This window comes from Danaus plexippus, chromosome 2 (genome assembly GCF_018135715.1).
Source record: "Danaus plexippus chromosome 2, MEX_DaPlex, whole genome shotgun sequence".
Taxonomy (NCBI): Eukaryota; Metazoa; Arthropoda; class Insecta; order Lepidoptera; family Nymphalidae; genus Danaus; species Danaus plexippus.
In genome coordinates, this window is record NC_083537.1 from 1,895,609 (window position 1) to 1,913,893 (window position 18,285).

Sequence of the window (18,285 nt, forward strand, 5' to 3'; positions counted from 1 at the left end):
TATCTATAGTTCTAGTTCTCATTCACTGCTGTCACTCCTTATCCAACCAATCCAACCGGTTTGTATTTATTCGGTCTTCGTTCATAAGTGAGACGAATGAACCTGTATTATTATAACTTAGAAACTTAGTCGACTTTTAAAGTCGGTGAATGGCAATGGTGTCATGAATGTGATCGGAATCGTACTTAACATTTTAAATATTTTATATTGTTTTTATTAAATAAGGTATCATGAATAAGAAAGTGTTTTATTCGTCGAAATACTTAGGTGTCCAATAAATTCAAAGTGAAGCGTTAAGTATTATACACGTGCCCTAATTGTAAAGTCAAAAGTAGTTTGTAATTCGCGAAAGTCTATATTTTGCATTAATATTCTAATGGCAAGAGATGCGTGCTACAGGCAGATTATTTTTGGTTTTCGTGCTTGTATTGTTTTGCGTCATTTGCCATGGTAATGAGCTTGTTAGCGAACATTCGTTGGAGTTGACCCAGTCCTTGAACTTGGCCCGCCAAGAACTCATACAGGAGTCTTGCAACCGCTTAAACTTACGATGGACCTTAGATGAGTTGACGGAGACGCAGCTTCAACATATTTTAGTCGACGATGATCACAAACTTCTGTACTGCTACGTGCCAAAGGTAAGTTACTTTAGGTAATTACTATTAAGTATTAGGAATGTTACGGCGCATGTAAAATGACTTGAAAGTTTTTAACACCAATTCTGGTATTTAGAGAAATATACAGATATTTTTTTTTTCATTTATAACTATCGTGCCCCTACAGTTACAATGGGACATCATAATAAAACATTTTACGTAGTTCCAAGTATCTTTTGTTTTATCCGAGCATTTTACGAGTCCAAAAAATTTTATCTATTAATAACCAGTGTTTATTTTAAAGATCATCCTTTTTTGTCTATATAACATATACAAAAATACTCCTGTAGTAAAAAAAATATTTTTTACTAATTTTTATACATAGAATCCTTCTTGCGCGATGCCGATTTGCATTCGGCCGGTTTTTTATAAATCATAGTTGTTATAATGAATACTCATTAATTACATTATCATTTTATATTTTTTACTGCACATCTCTTAAGAGCTATATTGTTTTTCTTTTAAACATTTGGGTGTCGAAAGATTAATTTCATAAACCGACTAAATTATACGTATATTAATAAGCGTCGAATAAATTTACTTTGAAGTTTTTGTTATCGTTGAAAAATAATCTGTGGAACAAAAAAAAAGTAATATTTTTTTTTATATGAAAAGAGAAGAGTTACAAAGTCGTCGTCGGCATTGCAATCGTCTGAGATGAGCTTGTTTCGGTCTTCGAAAAACCTTATGGGAACTTTAGAAAGAAATATATTTCGTAACAATAGTATAAGAAAAGTATTATTCTGTAAATTTTCTTTTTTTTTTTGTAAATGCAAAAAAGTCACAACTATACGTAAATCTCATCCCTTACGTAAGATTCTGTCGATCACAGATCCCAAGGCTGCTTATCAAACAGTCAAGACTTCCTAAAATTTAATCTAGCCTGAATGTTGCGTTGCCTTCGAAGGTTAAATATACTTAATTCAATCGTGTTTTTATGTGTATTGCAAATACACTGTTAGAATAACATATTATATGTACTTTTGACCATTAATTGTCAGGTGACAGTCTTACTTTTGCCCGGCAAAGGGAAAAATTAAAGAAAAAATCAGGGTTTCCGTTCAACTGTTTGTGTTGTACTATGACGTCATACATTTTAAGTACAATACTGTCTTAAACGCTCTGTTTGAATAAAAATATCTTAGACGCTATATAAATTGAGGCATCTACATGATCCTTCTTCATGTATTCTTAATAAAAATTAAGATTTTACGTTAGCGTGATTAAGAATTGTTTTTTTTTATGCTTATTATTTTAATTATTTAATAACAAAAAACTCGACTAGTAAAGAATCTCATTTAAAATTGTATTTTCCGATCGAGATGTATACGAATATTAAAATTGTTATATTAAACCGTAACCATTCGTTGATATCAGCTTGTTCAGCAGTCAAAAAAATTGTTAATAACTTCGTAGGTGGCGTGTACGAATTGGAAGAGAATTTTCATGATACTGACCGGAAAATGGAGCAACATGGATGCTCTATCAATACCAGCCGACCTCGCGCATTCGCCGGGCATGTTCAAGACACTGGCCATGGTGCCGACGGAACAGAGAGACATAATATTGGACAATTACCACAAGATGATAATTGTCAGAAATCCATTCGAAAGACTGCTATCAGCATATAGAAATAAACTGGAAGGAACGTATCAAAGCGCTAAGTATTTTCAGGTAAGTTTTTAACATTGTGTTTGGTAAATTAATAGATAACATAATGTGATATTTTCTATGAAGCCTCTGAATTGCGTTTCGTTTCACGAAGATTTTCTAATGAGATTTTTCTCAAGCTATCTTGTATATCTTTGAATATAAATAAAAACACAAGATTAAAATTACTATCAATTGTATTAATGTAATATACGAAAATTTGAAAACGAATAAAATTGTACGTCAATTCATTGTGACACTAAAAAACCGGCAAAAAATTTTACGATTACGTTAAAATATAAATAAACATTTCAATAACGGTTTTCGATATTTGAAATTTCACTATTCATGTAATTAAAATATATAAATGACTGACAATTTTTTCACATCACTAACTTTTATGTTGAATCGTAAAACATCTGTGCGACTAACATTTTTAACGCATTGACAATATATAAAACTACTGTTTTTAAAATTAATTTGACATTGAGAGTCACGAGCAAGAAAATTGTTAATAAGATAATTAGTGCTCTTGGACTATAACGCCGTCATTCCTTTCTAGTTTCTTTTAAAGTACTGTTTGAATCTCTCTGACTAGAGACAAAACAATTGAATTAAATGTTAAACATTCGTTAAAAATTATTAATCATTGAATTAATATGGGTAGTGGTTTTCGTATAGTCGTTGTAAAATAATGACCCATGACAATATATATATATACATATATCATATTTTTTGGGTATACGTTTTTATGTGTTTCTGTTTGCGTGTTTGTTCGTAGTTTTTCAATTTTCATATATATTTTTTGTCAGTGCGGCAATTTCTGAAACCTCTTAAGATCGCCTATTAAGTATAATTTGTATGAAAAAACACGATAAAGATTACAGAGCCGTAGACTCGGTGATTTTTAAGCGAATATCTTATCTAATGCTAGTTAAGTGAAGATTATTTTAATATCAATAATATTTTTAAGAATTTTAATCAATTCTATATGTAAAGTAACAGATGCAGTAAAAAAAAAGACGATATCTGATTCCTTATTAGCTTTTTACGTGCAATTTTTATGAATATTATCGCTATGGACCCGGCGCCCGCACGGTGAATCCGCAGATGCTGAGAGGTTTCGTCCTTTCTACAGTTATAATTTTATTATATACGAGTCTTATATACTATTTTTCTATACATACTTAACATTGGTTTGCCTCAATAATTAGTTGAGTACTGACAATGCTTCAATTCGTTAATCACTTAAGCTTATCTTTCAAAAAATAGAGAATTTTTTAAATCACTCACTTTTCCAATTCTTATTTTTTTGCACGTTTAAGACATACGTCATTTTTCTTATTGTTGTCAGGAATTCAATTACACCAAATAATAACTATATTAATAGAGTAAAATCATTGTTAATATCACGCGCAAACGTTTCACGAGCCTAATTAATGTTGTACCAGTATATACGTTAAACGTAGCTGCTCCATTTGTAGGTATATTATTTTTGTTTTAGGATAGAATCGGTAAACGGATTATCAAAGCTTTCCGGAGTAATCCATCAAACGAGTCCCTGGAGTACGGAAACGACGTCACGTTTAAGGAGTTCGTCCTATTCCTCACGAGCAAATCCAAGGAGCTGGAAGACATCGTCAACAACGAGCACTGGCAGCCCATGACCAGTCTGTGTCACCCCTGCCTTATAAAATATACACTTGTGGGTGAGTTTCATAGTAAAAATTTTTCATATGTATTTATTTATTGATATGGAGGAGGTGAGTGTTTAACGCGCGTTAGATAGGCGCCCCTTAAAGCTATCCCTGGGTCGCAAGTCCCAGGCACTGTTGAAGCTCCTCTCCCTGCAACGCAGTGGACCCGGCACCAGCACGTTGAATCCATAGCATGGTGAGAATATCGTCCCATAGAAAAAATAAGATAAAAATCTAAGGACACGTGCACATTCGAAATGCAACCTCCGGTATAATGTTCCTGATGCGTTTTCAACTAAGCTTGTATGTTTCTGTATATTCCTTTTTCTATAATAATCTTATAACTTTTATAAATAAGGATCTTCAACTCAATATTAATACACTTAGATCTTAAAGGAATTACATATAACGAACGGTTTTATCACCCAATGATCTTATGCATGTAAATGCTCGGAATTAATTATAGGTATATTCGAAATAAACATATTATATATCAGCTATCGGCTATTGGAATATATATAAATATATTTTAACCGGGAAATAATAATAAAAAGTATCGGTAGATTCTTTGAGTCGATTTCTCTCAGATAACTCGCCGAAGTTGCGATAACATCTTCATTATTTTATTTTATTACTTTTTTTTTCCATGTAAATTGTAGAAATATGAAAATGGTAAATAAATGATTGACGTCATCATGTTTACGTCACTGACGTAAACCAAGTATTCCAGAGCTATCTTCAACATGTTTAATAAAATTACTCATAATTAATACATTTATTATAAGTTTCCTAATAGACCTTTAACATTGTGACATAATTTTACATACGATCGGAGTTTCTCATAAGAGAGCCGTTTATTCGCTACGTTCTAACATATCTTATACGAAGATCCAACGATTCGTTGTTAGATCTAGCCGATTGTGGTATTATTTAGCCTTGACTATTAATAGCTGTAACTTTAAACTCGAAACTGTTTGCCGCTAACGGATTTTGTTTTCATAGAAATATGAATACATTTTAGTTTAAGCCGTAATATAAACTAAAAATATTTAACCTATAATAGGTATGCTTACATAGTTTTATGGCTGAAACAGTAAATAGTTGAATAGTGTATTTTAGGTTTTTTTTTTTATCAGATTCACTTAATTTTACCTAGTTATCGAAGCATAAACTATAGTTATAGTTTATCATTTATTTTAGTTTATGTACAAAAATATATATCGATAATTCGTTTTTGCAGCTACAGACGTTCGTCTATTAAATTGTCTTTGGACACGTAATTTTTTTTTTCCACAAGGTCTTAAAATATATACATTAGCTACGAACTACGAACCACAAGGTTACTTTAATATTCAAATTATATAGATATTAATTTCATTATTTAATTATTCTTTATTTGCCGTCTTATTTTAATTTGAATCGGACATTATTTTGAATTGTCTGAAAATCAATCAATAAATGATATATCAGAAGTTCTACACTAATTAATTTTCTGTACATATTTATTTCTATAAGAAATTGGTATTAGTTTATAGTTACTTGCACTCCACTGAATTGTCAAAATTTTGACGTTGACGTCTTTTTTATGCTGTGGCTTCATTCGCATTGGACTCGTGGAATATTCTGCCAATGTCAATGTTTTTATTTGTATCCAACTCTTGATACACCCTTAATTAATCGTTCAATATATATATACATTAATTTTTTAAGTATTTCTACGTATATATCTAAGCAATAATTCTTGTCTATTATCTAATTTTAAGTGCATGTCGTCATGTGTGAGCTATTGAGTCACAATATCTTTGAAGGTGCGGTTATTGTTTAAAAAGATAAAACTATTCTCGCAATACATGAATGTGACGTCACTGTCGTTTACTTAATGATTATAAAAACCTCTGTTTTTTGTAAGTAATAAGCAGTGATTATAAAGTTACTATGTTTATACAACTTTAGAACTTAAAGCTTCGCGCATAAGATATTTTTTGGATTAAAATATTTAAAGCGACATATTTTTATGTATCCAAGTTATAAAATGAAGCATTTTTTTTAGTGACGCTATAAATATACATTTTACATTTTTATACAAAGCCAGTGGGGCTAACAGTTACAGTCAAGTCGAAGTTAAAAAAACCGTCTTGTCTTAAATTGAGTTTAAGGCTCCACTAAGAAAATGATTTGAATGTTTGTAGACTAATATGATTATCTATGCACGGTCTAGACGTAAGCAAGTAAAATTATAGGCTTGCTTGTATTATTTTCGGTTTCAAATAACGTTTATCCAGCGCTATGTTATTAGCTGTATTGCTTTTCGTATTTTTTTTTGTCAGATTGCGTCATTACCCATAGTTCCTTCTTGCTAATTAATGATTTTATTTTACACGTGTTGATATAGGTTTGGGATTTTGTTTTGTGTACTGATTCAGTGGTGGGCATTGAACGGGTGAACGATAATGAATGACGAGTGAATGGAATGAGATTGAATGATGGATTATACGGACAAAAGTATAACAGCCGAAGAACCATTTAACTTTATATTTGTATATGCATTAATATAGTAAAAGGCATAATTATTTTGTTTGTATTAATTATACAAAGGAAACGTTAGTGATAACATCAACGTACGTAATTCTAATCAGGGTCAGGGTTTTCTTTATATCGGAACGAAAATTTTGTACATCCTTTTAATTTACTTCTGGTAAAATTGGACCTCGGTTTTGAATAAACAGCCTTTATTTAAAGAAAGGAGGTTTTAAGAACGTGTATTTTTTATGTTATTATACTCAGACCTCCTTTGTTTATGGGTCACTATATTAAATAGTTTGGTTTTTAATATACTATGGTCGAATTAATTAACTCAACGTAGCAAAATGTAATAAATAATATCTACAATATTGTAACTATACATCATCCTATTTCTTATTTATATTTATAAAAATAATGATATTTTTTTTCTGGTATTCAACTGTTTTCTCCAAACGAATTGCTAATATTTTTTTTACTTGTGAACAAATATCTTAATAGTAATAATTATAGACAAAAAATTTATATTTGTGCCCCTATACTGTTTTAATAGTAAGATACTAAGATAATCTGAAAGTTATATGCCAAATATTTTATATTAAAAAAAAAAAACAAATTTAATTCGGTACATTCGTGTGTATTCACGAATTTAAAAAATTTCAGGTAAATACGAGACATTGGTGGACGACTCGCTGCTAGCTCTTCATACAATCAATGCCTCCCACATACAGTTCCCTCACGTGAGCCACACATCGGAGACGGCTAACAAGCTGCACAACTACTTCTCACAGCTGGATCTGCCGCTCATCAGGAAGCTGTACAAGCTTTACAAGTACGATTTCAGCATATTCAACTATAATCTAGATGAGGTCGTGGGGTTCGACCTCGGCTGATACATTTATACCGAACAAAATAGGGCACTTGCGATACGATTAACGAAGTGTCTTTCTGTTAGCTGTTAATATAAGTTGTACGTGTACGTAAGGAATCTATATCAGAGATACGATTTGATCGTCTTTGTTACGTTCGATAAGATTTTTTTATTCGTGTTCAGAAAAAAGTACACACATTTCGAAATCATATTTAAATTAATCCTTAATTATTTTCGTATGTACACATAAAAAAAATATTTTTAATATACATATTCTTTTGGTATTAATTTTAAAAATAGTTTTATGTCACATTAATGTTAATGAACACAAACATATTTTATTTATATTATACAAATAAAATACGATTATATGAATAGTATTGATAGGTACCAAATATAAACGGACATTGTATTATACAAGCCGACTATACATATCTGTATATAGATTGTATAATACTTAATATATATATATATATATATATATATATATATATACATAATTACATAAAATATTCTATAACAATTCTTAGTCATCAAAACGCCAAGCCGTTTTAATGTCAGCGACTTGTTGCGTAAGTTATTTAATTGATGCTGTATTGTAAAAATACTTCGACTTATCAATGGCCTGTATTTTTTAAGTACGTTAAATATTCATATATTTTTATAATTCGATTAAATAAATAATTTTTTGACGCCGGCATCAATTCTGTTATGTTTGCTGATTTCGTTATTGATTTCTGTCAATTATAAAAATGATAAGAATTTGCTCTTCGTAAGACAAAGGTTATCTATCGGTCAGCAAAAATATTGATTAACCGCTGTTGCCTTTTTAGTGGTAATGCGTTTTGTCAAATATAATTGATGAAATGTTTGATTTATTTATTTATGTATGTTTTAATAAGCGAACGAAGTCAGGTGAGAAATTATGTTTTGAGAATATTTTACATAAATCCACAGCTACATATAGAATTATATAAATATTGTAGATACTTAACTTGAGGTAACAGATACTTGTTTTTTTATCTGTTTTTAGAACTAAATCTTTAGTATTCGCCTTCACGAAACGAGTACATACACACGAAACACCACTTAACATATAATATTACGAAATTTTTTACTTATACTTATGATGATACCGAAAACTGGAAAGCTTTTCGTTAACAATCACACTCGTACTTAGGAACATCGCAAGCTTTGAAAGCTTTCTGCGTTATTATGCTATAAGTATAACTACCGCAAAATACAATACATTCCACGATAGTATACTTAGTCCAAGTTGGCATCGTCACTACATACGCAGCGTTAACGGTTATTTATTCACATATCTTCTTACAGTATTAACGTAGGTTATCGAATGAGACACGAGAAACTATTCGTTTGTAGTGCAACGATGCAAACTTGGACTAAGCATATATAATGAGAAATATAATTACGTAATATTTGCATTCATCAAATAACCTATAATTTTTCATCTAGACTTCAGCTAATTGGGTTTTGTAAGGATTTAATTCGTTTCCAAAAGATAAATTTCATCTGTTCAATAAACAGTGCACACAAAGCACAGAGTAAATTTATTTATTCATAGTTATACATTAATTTCCCTACTATAATTCCTTAGACTCATACTGAACGTATACTTAGGTGTTTATAGAATTTACGACCAATACCTCACTTATGGAATGTTATATAAAGTGAATTGTTAATACATATAAGAGCTGGATATTAGTTTAAAATATATTCCAAAGCTCTCTGTGATATATAATACCTATATGTATGTACGCTCCAAAACCACATAAAAATACTAAAATAGAAAAACGGAAATAATGTGTTGCATTTTGTATTAAATATTTTGTTAAACTCCAGTGAATTTCGGCAAAGATCTATTAGATACTACCGGGCTGTAAATGTATTTTTTAAGATTGTTTTTTTTTTTCGTATAAAATAATGTTATAAGTGCGATTTAGGTCTGTTTTTTTTTTTTTTGGTTAGTACCCAATAAATATAGTTGGAACATAAGTGTTTTTTTTTGTTATTCACCCACGTATTTTTGTAAGTATTTCTTTGTATAGTGATTTTAAATATACTTTCGCATAAATTTCTAAATCGCAAGATATGACGTCGGGTGTAAGGATTCTTGCCGTGCGAGTTTTTGCTGCAAAAAAAAAAATTGCGGTCCAAAAAATTTTAGCAAAAAATTCTCGGCTGACCGATGCCAGCGTTCGTTTATTAGATGTTTCACAGATGATTAATATGCTCATATTTAATTCCTATTACAGTTTAAATAGAATTATTTTTTAATACAAACACATAGAATTTTTATTTATTTACATAACAAATAAGGTACTAAGAGTCCATTACAGCTAAACAGTTAATGGACATTTATTGAAATCATCAAATATGATTATCAGTTTACGTATAATGTTTAAATGTTAAATTAAATGACGCGTAGTTTTAATGTGACGATTCAATTCATTATTAACACTGCCGTACGTAAAGATTAAAAGGATCCATTGAAAAGATCAAGGTTGTCTTAGACGAGACTTCCGAGAATTTATAATTCTTTAAAGTATTTGTCTTACGGATCTTAACGTATTGACATAAACAAGCATATCTTTTTTCCAACACATAAATTAAAACCAAAGTTCAATTCGAAACGGATTTGTCATAGATTTGAGTTAAATTATATAATAATCTATTAAAAAAATACATATAAATATTAATTTAATTTAAATAATATTAAAGTCCTATCGGCCTCAAATAGTTCTGGCCGATGATGTCGACAGGTAACTTGCAATCCTTCCACGAATCGGCGCGAATAGTGAATGGTCCTTGGCCCTTAAGTGTCACTGAAAAAAAAAATATATAAGGACTTTTGTTGATAATTATATGTTATTGGAAAGAGCTAAATTTCTTGAATTAATTCTCTAATGCGACCTTGTATTTTTTAAGTCCCCATCGCGAGTATACATCCGATCTCCTTGATCTTTGTTTACATTACAAAATTTACCATAAACCATACATCATTCCGTCAAAATTTTAATATAAAGTATAGATAAATATTATCTACACAAGACAGACCTTATCATCTCCATCATAAATTATGAGCGACCTAATTGTCAAGTAAAAATATCAATGGTTATCTCCCAAGTAATAAATATACATAGTTTTGGTATTTACACAGCGCATCAATTTTTATTGCAGGAACATCGTACGATGTTTAGGATAGATTAAATCGTTTTATCTACAGGATTATTGAAACTCACCCGTCATCCCCGGTACTAAGGTAATGTTATATTTTCCATTGTTCATAATGAGGGGCCAGTTGTCGTCCATCGAGGACACAGTCAGCGTTGTAGTTGCCACGCCGACGTCTAACGCGAGGTTTGATCCGAGATATTTTATTCCTAAAAATAAAAATACACTATAATATATTTAGTTAATTTAAACAAAAAAAAAACTTTGTGTATAAGATTTCCAAATAGGATAGTTTAATAAATCTGAAAGACGCAATATAGTAGTGCGGTCTAACTTTGTGTCATGGTTTACCTTTTATCTTAAATCTGGTTGCCTCAGGCGGTAGTTGAGGCTGCGTTATAACCAGTCTATCCAGATGAACTCTGATCCCGCCGTATCCGAACATTAATGCCTGCAGGAAACCGCCCATTCCTGTGTGGAAGTTAACAGCACCCAACCGTGGACGACGAAGCTCAGACCAAATCTAATACAGTGGAATGTCTTTTTGTAAAAAAACACATACTTAAAATATTAACTATATGAACCAACGGTATAACAGAAAATTTCATAGTTTGATTTGATTTAAACATTTCGAACTATTTAGAACACCATGTTTCAAAAATGTATGGTCAGGAGAGGTCTTATCTGATGCTTTTTCCTATCAAGTAGTCAGTGATATTAAAACAATCACTATTTAAGAGTCGCAATGATTAGTTAACTTCAATGAGATTGGATACCTTAAATGGTTCTCTAACATATCCCTCATAGCTTTTATTGAACAAAATGGCCGCTCGCAAATTGTCCTTCAAGTCCAGCTGACCTATGGCGTGCATGCTCCACGTCATCGCGGGACCACTTCCACGTGTCACAGACTCGTAGTACGACAGATCGTTCGCTCTGGTTGAGCTGGAACAATAAGGGTTTTAAGAACAATCACATCTAAACTAATTAAATATCTCTTCAGAAGCTGTTACGTTTATTAACTGCAGGGACAGTTGCATCCATTCATGAGATTTTATGACAGTACTATAATTTAAAAACAACCTCCTTAGATGATACACATTAAAAGCTTTCCCACAATGAGCTTTGCAATACCTTAATATAAGAAAACAAATTATTTAAAATAAATATGACGAATTAAGGCTCTTTGCAGCTACATGATGGTTGACACAAATAACCTTCTCGTAAATACAAATTTACTTTTCTATTTCATTAAACTTTTGATGTGTCCATTGTTGTCTCCATTGTAGTGTATCGTAATGGCCTTAGTGGTAATGAATGTGACCCAATACTAAATTGTTCACACTCGTACTATTAACCCTTATAATGATTTAATAGGTGAGGCACCAGTAATAACAATTCTTACTTTATTGACGCTCCGCTGTTTGATTGTTAATGATTAAGAGATAAATTAGAGGCATGACTATCTTCTCATCGCGGTCTTTTTATACTTGTACAATGTTATTATGAAATTTTGGATAACATATTTATATAAAGTGGCATCTAAAGTGGCATTCAAGGTTGGATTAGATAATTCTAGAAACAAATATGGACAATGGACTTGCCACCGAGTATGCCAAAGACCGTGCAAAGTGGAGGAGTTTGAGCAGTAAGGCAGACCCTGGCTAAAGCTGGGATTATTGCCAGGAGGAAGAAGAAGAGAAACAAATATATTTACATATTCATTGGATACATAAGCGGGAATCCAAGTAGAACAGCATCAGCCTGCTTGATGGTATCTCCTCGCTGGTAGCCCTGGAACTGAGGATGGTAATCTCTTCTCGATTCGTAGGGGAGCGCAAGACTCCACGCAATATCCGCCCAGTGGCCTGGGTCTCTTGCCATGTAGTAGGATTTGCAAAGACAAGCTACATATCTGTTAAATAAAATTTATCACAATAGGCTTTCTTATAATGTGGTTTTAATTTATTTGCAAGCAATTAGCTAGTTAAGGTCAACATTGACGAATATTTGGATATCGCTAAAAAACGTGAAATCTTTTTTAATGCTCAAAGCAGTTTTGAAAATAATTAGCATTCGAACTGAATATCAAGGTCCAGTTAAGGAAAGAACCGGAACTAAATGAGGACATGAGACCTATAGATTTAGAAGAATAATAATAAATTTACTTACTCCGCTAAATAAAGTGAATAACCAGCGACGACATTGGTGAAAACTGAATTTGTTACATTACTATGGTCTTCATCTGGTCCCATCACGTCTGAAACACAAAGAGCATCTCGTTATAGCACATTTACAAGCAGGGTTTTCATTTAACAACAAACTAAAATCCCTTATATGTTTACTACCTGTGTGAATGATTGTCTGCAAGTTTATGTATGTGTAAAAAATCAGTAGGAATATTCAAGTCAAAAATATGCTTACTTTCAATGTCATATAATCCTGTGGTGTAGTTGATAACCGCCCGGGAAGCCCAAAATTCAGCGATGTTGGTGACTATCGAACAACCGCCGTGCTGTTAACTCAATAACGGTTTAATTAATTACTATTAATATATATATACAAATATTTATAACATTTTTTTTCTGAAAGTTCAGTTTTTGTACATTCATTACCAGCCAGTGTATTGTCAAGACTTTAAGGGTAGGTAAACATTGTCGAAGGCATAAAGAAATACTGGCTATAAGAAATAAATCCCATTTTAAAATAAATAAGAATATAAACTATACTAAAAACGCATAATTATATCAACAAAGATACATATGAAACCTTCATTTCAAGGAGGTACAGTTTCAAGTCAATATAAACGCTCACTCAAGGGTCATAAAACCCTGGACCTACTCAAAAAGGCGCTCAATAGAAAACAGAGGTTGCCATTTCATGGGGATATCAAGAATAATATGCTCTTAAATAAATAAAACTATTAGATGTTGGAATTAGTTCGTAGCTTTTGATGAGAGATGGCGTGGTTGTTACAGTATTCTGTTTTTACCTTCAGAAATAAATTGATCGTTGAACAGCTATTACTAGGTACTGTTTTTACGAGGCGTCTTATTTTTTATTGTTAATAGCAACAAGCGACGTGATCGTGGTCACCATGGTTGCAGCAAAATAAACGAAACGTCGGTAGTATGTAGTTATAAAATAATAAAATAACGCGTAGTAAACCGAAAATATTAGTTTTATTTCAATGAATACTCGCGAAAGTCTTATATCTCATTATCACTCTAAAATAGTCAAAAACCTTGTAGAGTGATTAAAATACCTTCAGCCAATCCTCGTCTCTGGTGACAGCGAGGTACTGCCGCGCTGCGAACGATATACACCCAGTAACATGCTGCTCAAACTCCGCAACCTCCGGGCAGCACGGCTGCGTCACTTCAATACCGGTGTAGGCGCTTTCCCAAGGATATCTGGAAGCAAAGATTATATCTGCTTTTAAATAACACAGGACATTCTATAAACATTTGATCTAATGCTCAAGCAATTAACGAATTATCGTATAAATGCTAATTTTAAGCACCAAGATGATTAATATATGGTTGTATTAAATGCAAAAATAATTTAATATTTTATCTCAAGAGTATATTAATTTTATAAGCGCCTATTTTATTTTTTATAGCAAAGATTTCTGGAAGTGCGAGTCTCGGAATAATCTAAAAATATAACGACCTCGTGGCAAAAAGTAGTTGTGAAAATATTACAATAATATAAAATCGGGTTTAAATAACAAAATTTAGGTTTATAATTCAAACATTTTCTTTAACTATATAATTCCCAAGTCCTAAGTTTCATAAACTTGTAGATAAGTTATTACTAAGTCATTGGAAAATGTTTTTGCTTGTTGTAATACTAAAGGCGTAAGTGATTATTATCTAATTATTTATCAAGCCGATGTGATTTTTGTTACCATCGCATTAAACTTTAAAGTACACTTATAGTTTAATACTAAACATAAAATATTAAAATAAAGTAATAGTATTAAATGTCTTGTGTCTTGTTAATATTCCTTAATGGTTTCCTTAATAAGGAAGGCGCCTATTAAATTAATTAAGTAAATAATATCTGACCTATATCCTTTATTGCCGGTAAGTTTTGCTAGCTCAGCAGCGATATGGGCCCGGTCAAGGCGATACTGTAACAGTTGACGTGCGTAGCGCGGGTACATGAGTAATATCGGTGGAAACATCCACATCTCAGTATCCCAGAAATTGTGACCTTCAATAGAGTTCGTTAGATTGAAATAGTTGTAAATTGTTCTGGAGCGTAAAACGTTGAAACATTAAACATTCATATAACAAGATATTTTTTTTGTTCTTAAATTTATATAGCGTTGGTTGTAATTAAGATACTACAGCAGTTTCCGGTTTTCATTACCCTCATAATCATCAAACGTTCCGCCTCTTGCTAATCCCGTTGGACTGAGGCCGTAGAAATTGTCAAGAGGCAGGTGTGACTCCTCGGATGGTAATGAACTCAACAAATAATACCAGATGCCATTAACTATTTTAGCCTGAAATTTTGTGAAATATTATAAATAGAGTTTTTTTTTGTAACGTAACGTGTGCCGACCAAATAACTAACTAAGATAAAACTCACTAATTGTAGATTTCCTTCTATTTCCATTGTTGCTTGGGTGTAAAGCTTGAGCCACATCTCCACGTGTTTCTCGAACAGTTCCTCACCATCTTCCTGTAATACTATCGTACTTATCAGTTTACTTTACTTGCTTATTAAAAAATAAGAATCAGTCAAAGTCTTTGAGCTGATTGAATATACGGGTATTTATCGTGTACATAAAAAATATAATAATATCATTATTTTTGTCAACCTGTTTTAGTAACAATTAAAAATTAACAGAAACATCTGTTCGTAATTTTTTTTTGTATTATGCTTTACATCTATGAGAAACGGATTTTATCACCTTTGACAAATTCTTCTCTGGCAACAGACTCGTTTTTGTCTGCAGTCATCAAAAACGTAAAGACCCTTCCCTTGACGTGGGGTACCACTAAGTGGTCTGGTACTGATGTCCAGTAGGCACATACGTCCACTGGAAGCGGCTGGTGTGCGATATCTTCAGACTCCCTCGTCTTCCCACACGTCTTCCAAACGACTGCGTCACCAATAATTTCAGGAGTTGGAGGCTCAAAAGCTATGTCCTTGCTATCCGGTCCCGCCATTTGCTTTATTGCTATCCAAATTTCGTGATGGATAAAATTTGGATCTTGAAAATAATAGGTCAGATTTATAAATCTTAAAGATTAATAAAGTCTTTATGTTTAATATAACAACCAACGTTTATTAATTGATGTTTGGATAGAGAATAATAACAAGATCTATGCAGGAGCCTTAAGAAATATTTTAGCAAATTATTCTAAAAAACAGAATGCGTCCTCTACCTAACCAATTTTTTTTAACTTACTTCTATATAATACGGGAAATGTTTATACAAAATGATGTAGACAACAAAAGTCCTAAGACTTTGTTTTCAATTTCAAAATTTTTAAGAAATAATAATTGTATTATAAGCTATAGGAAACATAGTTACTTTTATAATCAAACAATGTTCACTTTAGTGAAACCCTTCGATTTGCTTACCAGTATGAGTTTTAGGCATAACTTCAATTTGATTTACAATGGTCCTTGTATAAAATCTATGAGCATAAATCCTCTGAGTAACCACTGACCTATCCCTGTCCACTCTGACTTCAAAAACACCATGTCTTGTGTCCAGGCTGTAAATAGGACTGAATGGATAGTGAGTAAGGGTTGAATTGAGACGTATATTGGCCCAAGCTGGTATTCTTGCTCTGCGACTTTCACCTCTATGACCGTTGTACAAACCGTTCATGTAAACGGTGTCGCTGAAGACATTGGTAGCCAGATGTCCGTTGCCGATAGACGGCATAAAGTGGTCATCATTGGGTAAACTAAAAAATCATAAATATAATATTACTGCAGTCTCGCAATTGGTGCAGTCAGTCATATTATTTTATACGATTCAACGATAACCTACTTACTTTATGACATCCACCTACGTGTTAATAAAATAAGAAGAGAATCGTTAGAAAACATCAATAAATATCGAGTAATATAGATTATATTAGTTATAATACTTACATAGACTATAATTAATTCAGAGCATTCAAATTTTTTGATACATCTACATATAATAACACATTTCTAAATACGTTGCAATTTATTCACTTCAACAACAGATTAATGTCCAAAATGAACAATTATAAAGCCTTGCCCGTTTAAGGTAAAACTTTGAAGTTTTAATTAAATTAAAAAAGACAATATTCTTTGATCAAGTGGTACCTTTTACGTAAAAGTATTGGTAATTAGGCAAAAAAACAAGCAGTTTAATAACGGAACGATAAAACAACTAACAAGGGTAATCTAACTAACAGCTCGAGTTGAAATTATTCACTTTTAAATAAGTTCCTAGAACGGACTATTATTTTTATGATCCAGAGAAATTTTCTTGATAACTATATAAAACTTATTCTTAATAACTATAAAGCTAATCTTAACTCATTAATGACTCACCTGCATTGCGTGGTCGAATGTATATTGAGCCACATAAGAATAATAATAAACAAAAATAACGCAATAATTGTTGCGATATAAATTCTCATCATTGATAAATTTTCGGTGCAAAATTTTATATAATATAATGGACTAAACTATTATTACAAATAAATGTTTTGCGGAATAAGACAATTTAATTTGAATACGCAGTAATTTATGTTTTATTATAAAGTTTAATTATCACATAAATTTCATGGTTTTTTTATTTAATAGAATTGTGGAACTTTAAATACTCATAATTAATACAAAACGAAACCGCTCTATAAAGTCCCCTAATTTAGGAATAAAACAAATTTAAAAAAAAAGGCAAATCAATAAAGAGGAAAACATACCTGTGCGTTGAAAATATATAGGCTTTGTCGCTCACATCCTCAGTTTCCACGGGGAACTGTTCCACAACGGTATGAGTTCTCCCTCTAGTGGTTAGAACTATCACAACCAACGAAGCTGCCGCCAACAAGCCCAGCATGGCCGCCACTTGTTTATTCTTCGCTAAGAAGGACCACATTCAAGCAAATTATAAACTATATAATATTTATTAGCAGATTCTTCTCTGTTCAGTATTTTTCGCTGTAACAGCTGTTACTGTCAAACGTCGTGTAGTTACTCTTTTAGCAATATCTTGTTTGATATGAAGTAATAATCAGGTCTCGCCCGTGCACAGCCGCGTCACCCTTTAGATTACGCGACCTATCTGACACGGCATACTTAGCTAATGTCATTGTTCTATTAACTACAATAAAACCTAGGGTCATCACATTGTCTATCCATCCTGTGATCTTATCAGATTTTAAATACACATTATATTCGTGAATTACGACCAATTATACTTTTGTTTCGGTAACAATAATGATACTTTCGTATTTATATATATAAATATATATGCCGTTACTAAATAGACAACCCTGTCTAGGAGCACTAATACAATTGTCACTTCCTAATTAATACAATCCAAAAGACCTACTGAGTTAATTATTTAAGACAAGACAATACTAGAGAAAACTAGTGAGTTTTGTTATCAGATTGTTTAGCTTAGATCATTGAAGTATTCAAATAATAGTACAACTTAATGCTCCGACTACATTTACAGAACATTTTA

The 18,285-nt window shown here is 31.7% G+C and overlaps 2 protein-coding genes across 2 annotated transcripts; one reads left to right on the forward strand and one right to left on the reverse strand.

The window, feature by feature from the left end:
* The first annotated feature begins 125 nt into the window (after nt 1-125).
* On the forward strand, nt 126-9,410 carry LOC116779831 (carbohydrate sulfotransferase 11). Its single transcript, XM_032674323.2, has 4 exons — nt 126-638; nt 2,073-2,330; nt 3,811-4,015; nt 7,187-9,410. Exons 1-4 carry the CDS (start codon nt 387-389, stop codon nt 7,414-7,416), a joined length of 945 nt encoding a protein of 314 aa, XP_032530214.1. The 5' UTR covers nt 126-386; the 3' UTR covers nt 7,417-9,410.
* A 659-nt stretch (nt 9,411-10,069) lies between these two features.
* LOC116779813 (protein-glucosylgalactosylhydroxylysine glucosidase) lies at nt 10,070-17,871 on the reverse strand. Its single transcript, XM_032674297.2, has 14 exons — nt 17,519-17,871; nt 16,191-16,522; nt 15,514-15,816; nt 15,189-15,289; nt 14,967-15,102; nt 14,660-14,807; nt 13,855-14,002; nt 13,014-13,104; nt 12,762-12,849; nt 12,307-12,504; nt 11,366-11,534; nt 10,941-11,112; nt 10,658-10,798; nt 10,070-10,240 (listed from the first exon to the last, which is right to left on the reverse strand). Exons 1-14 carry the CDS (start codon nt 17,692-17,694, stop codon nt 10,131-10,133), a joined length of 2,313 nt encoding a protein of 770 aa, XP_032530188.2. The 5' UTR covers nt 17,695-17,871; the 3' UTR covers nt 10,070-10,130.
* Between the last annotated feature and the right edge of the window lie 414 nt (nt 17,872-18,285).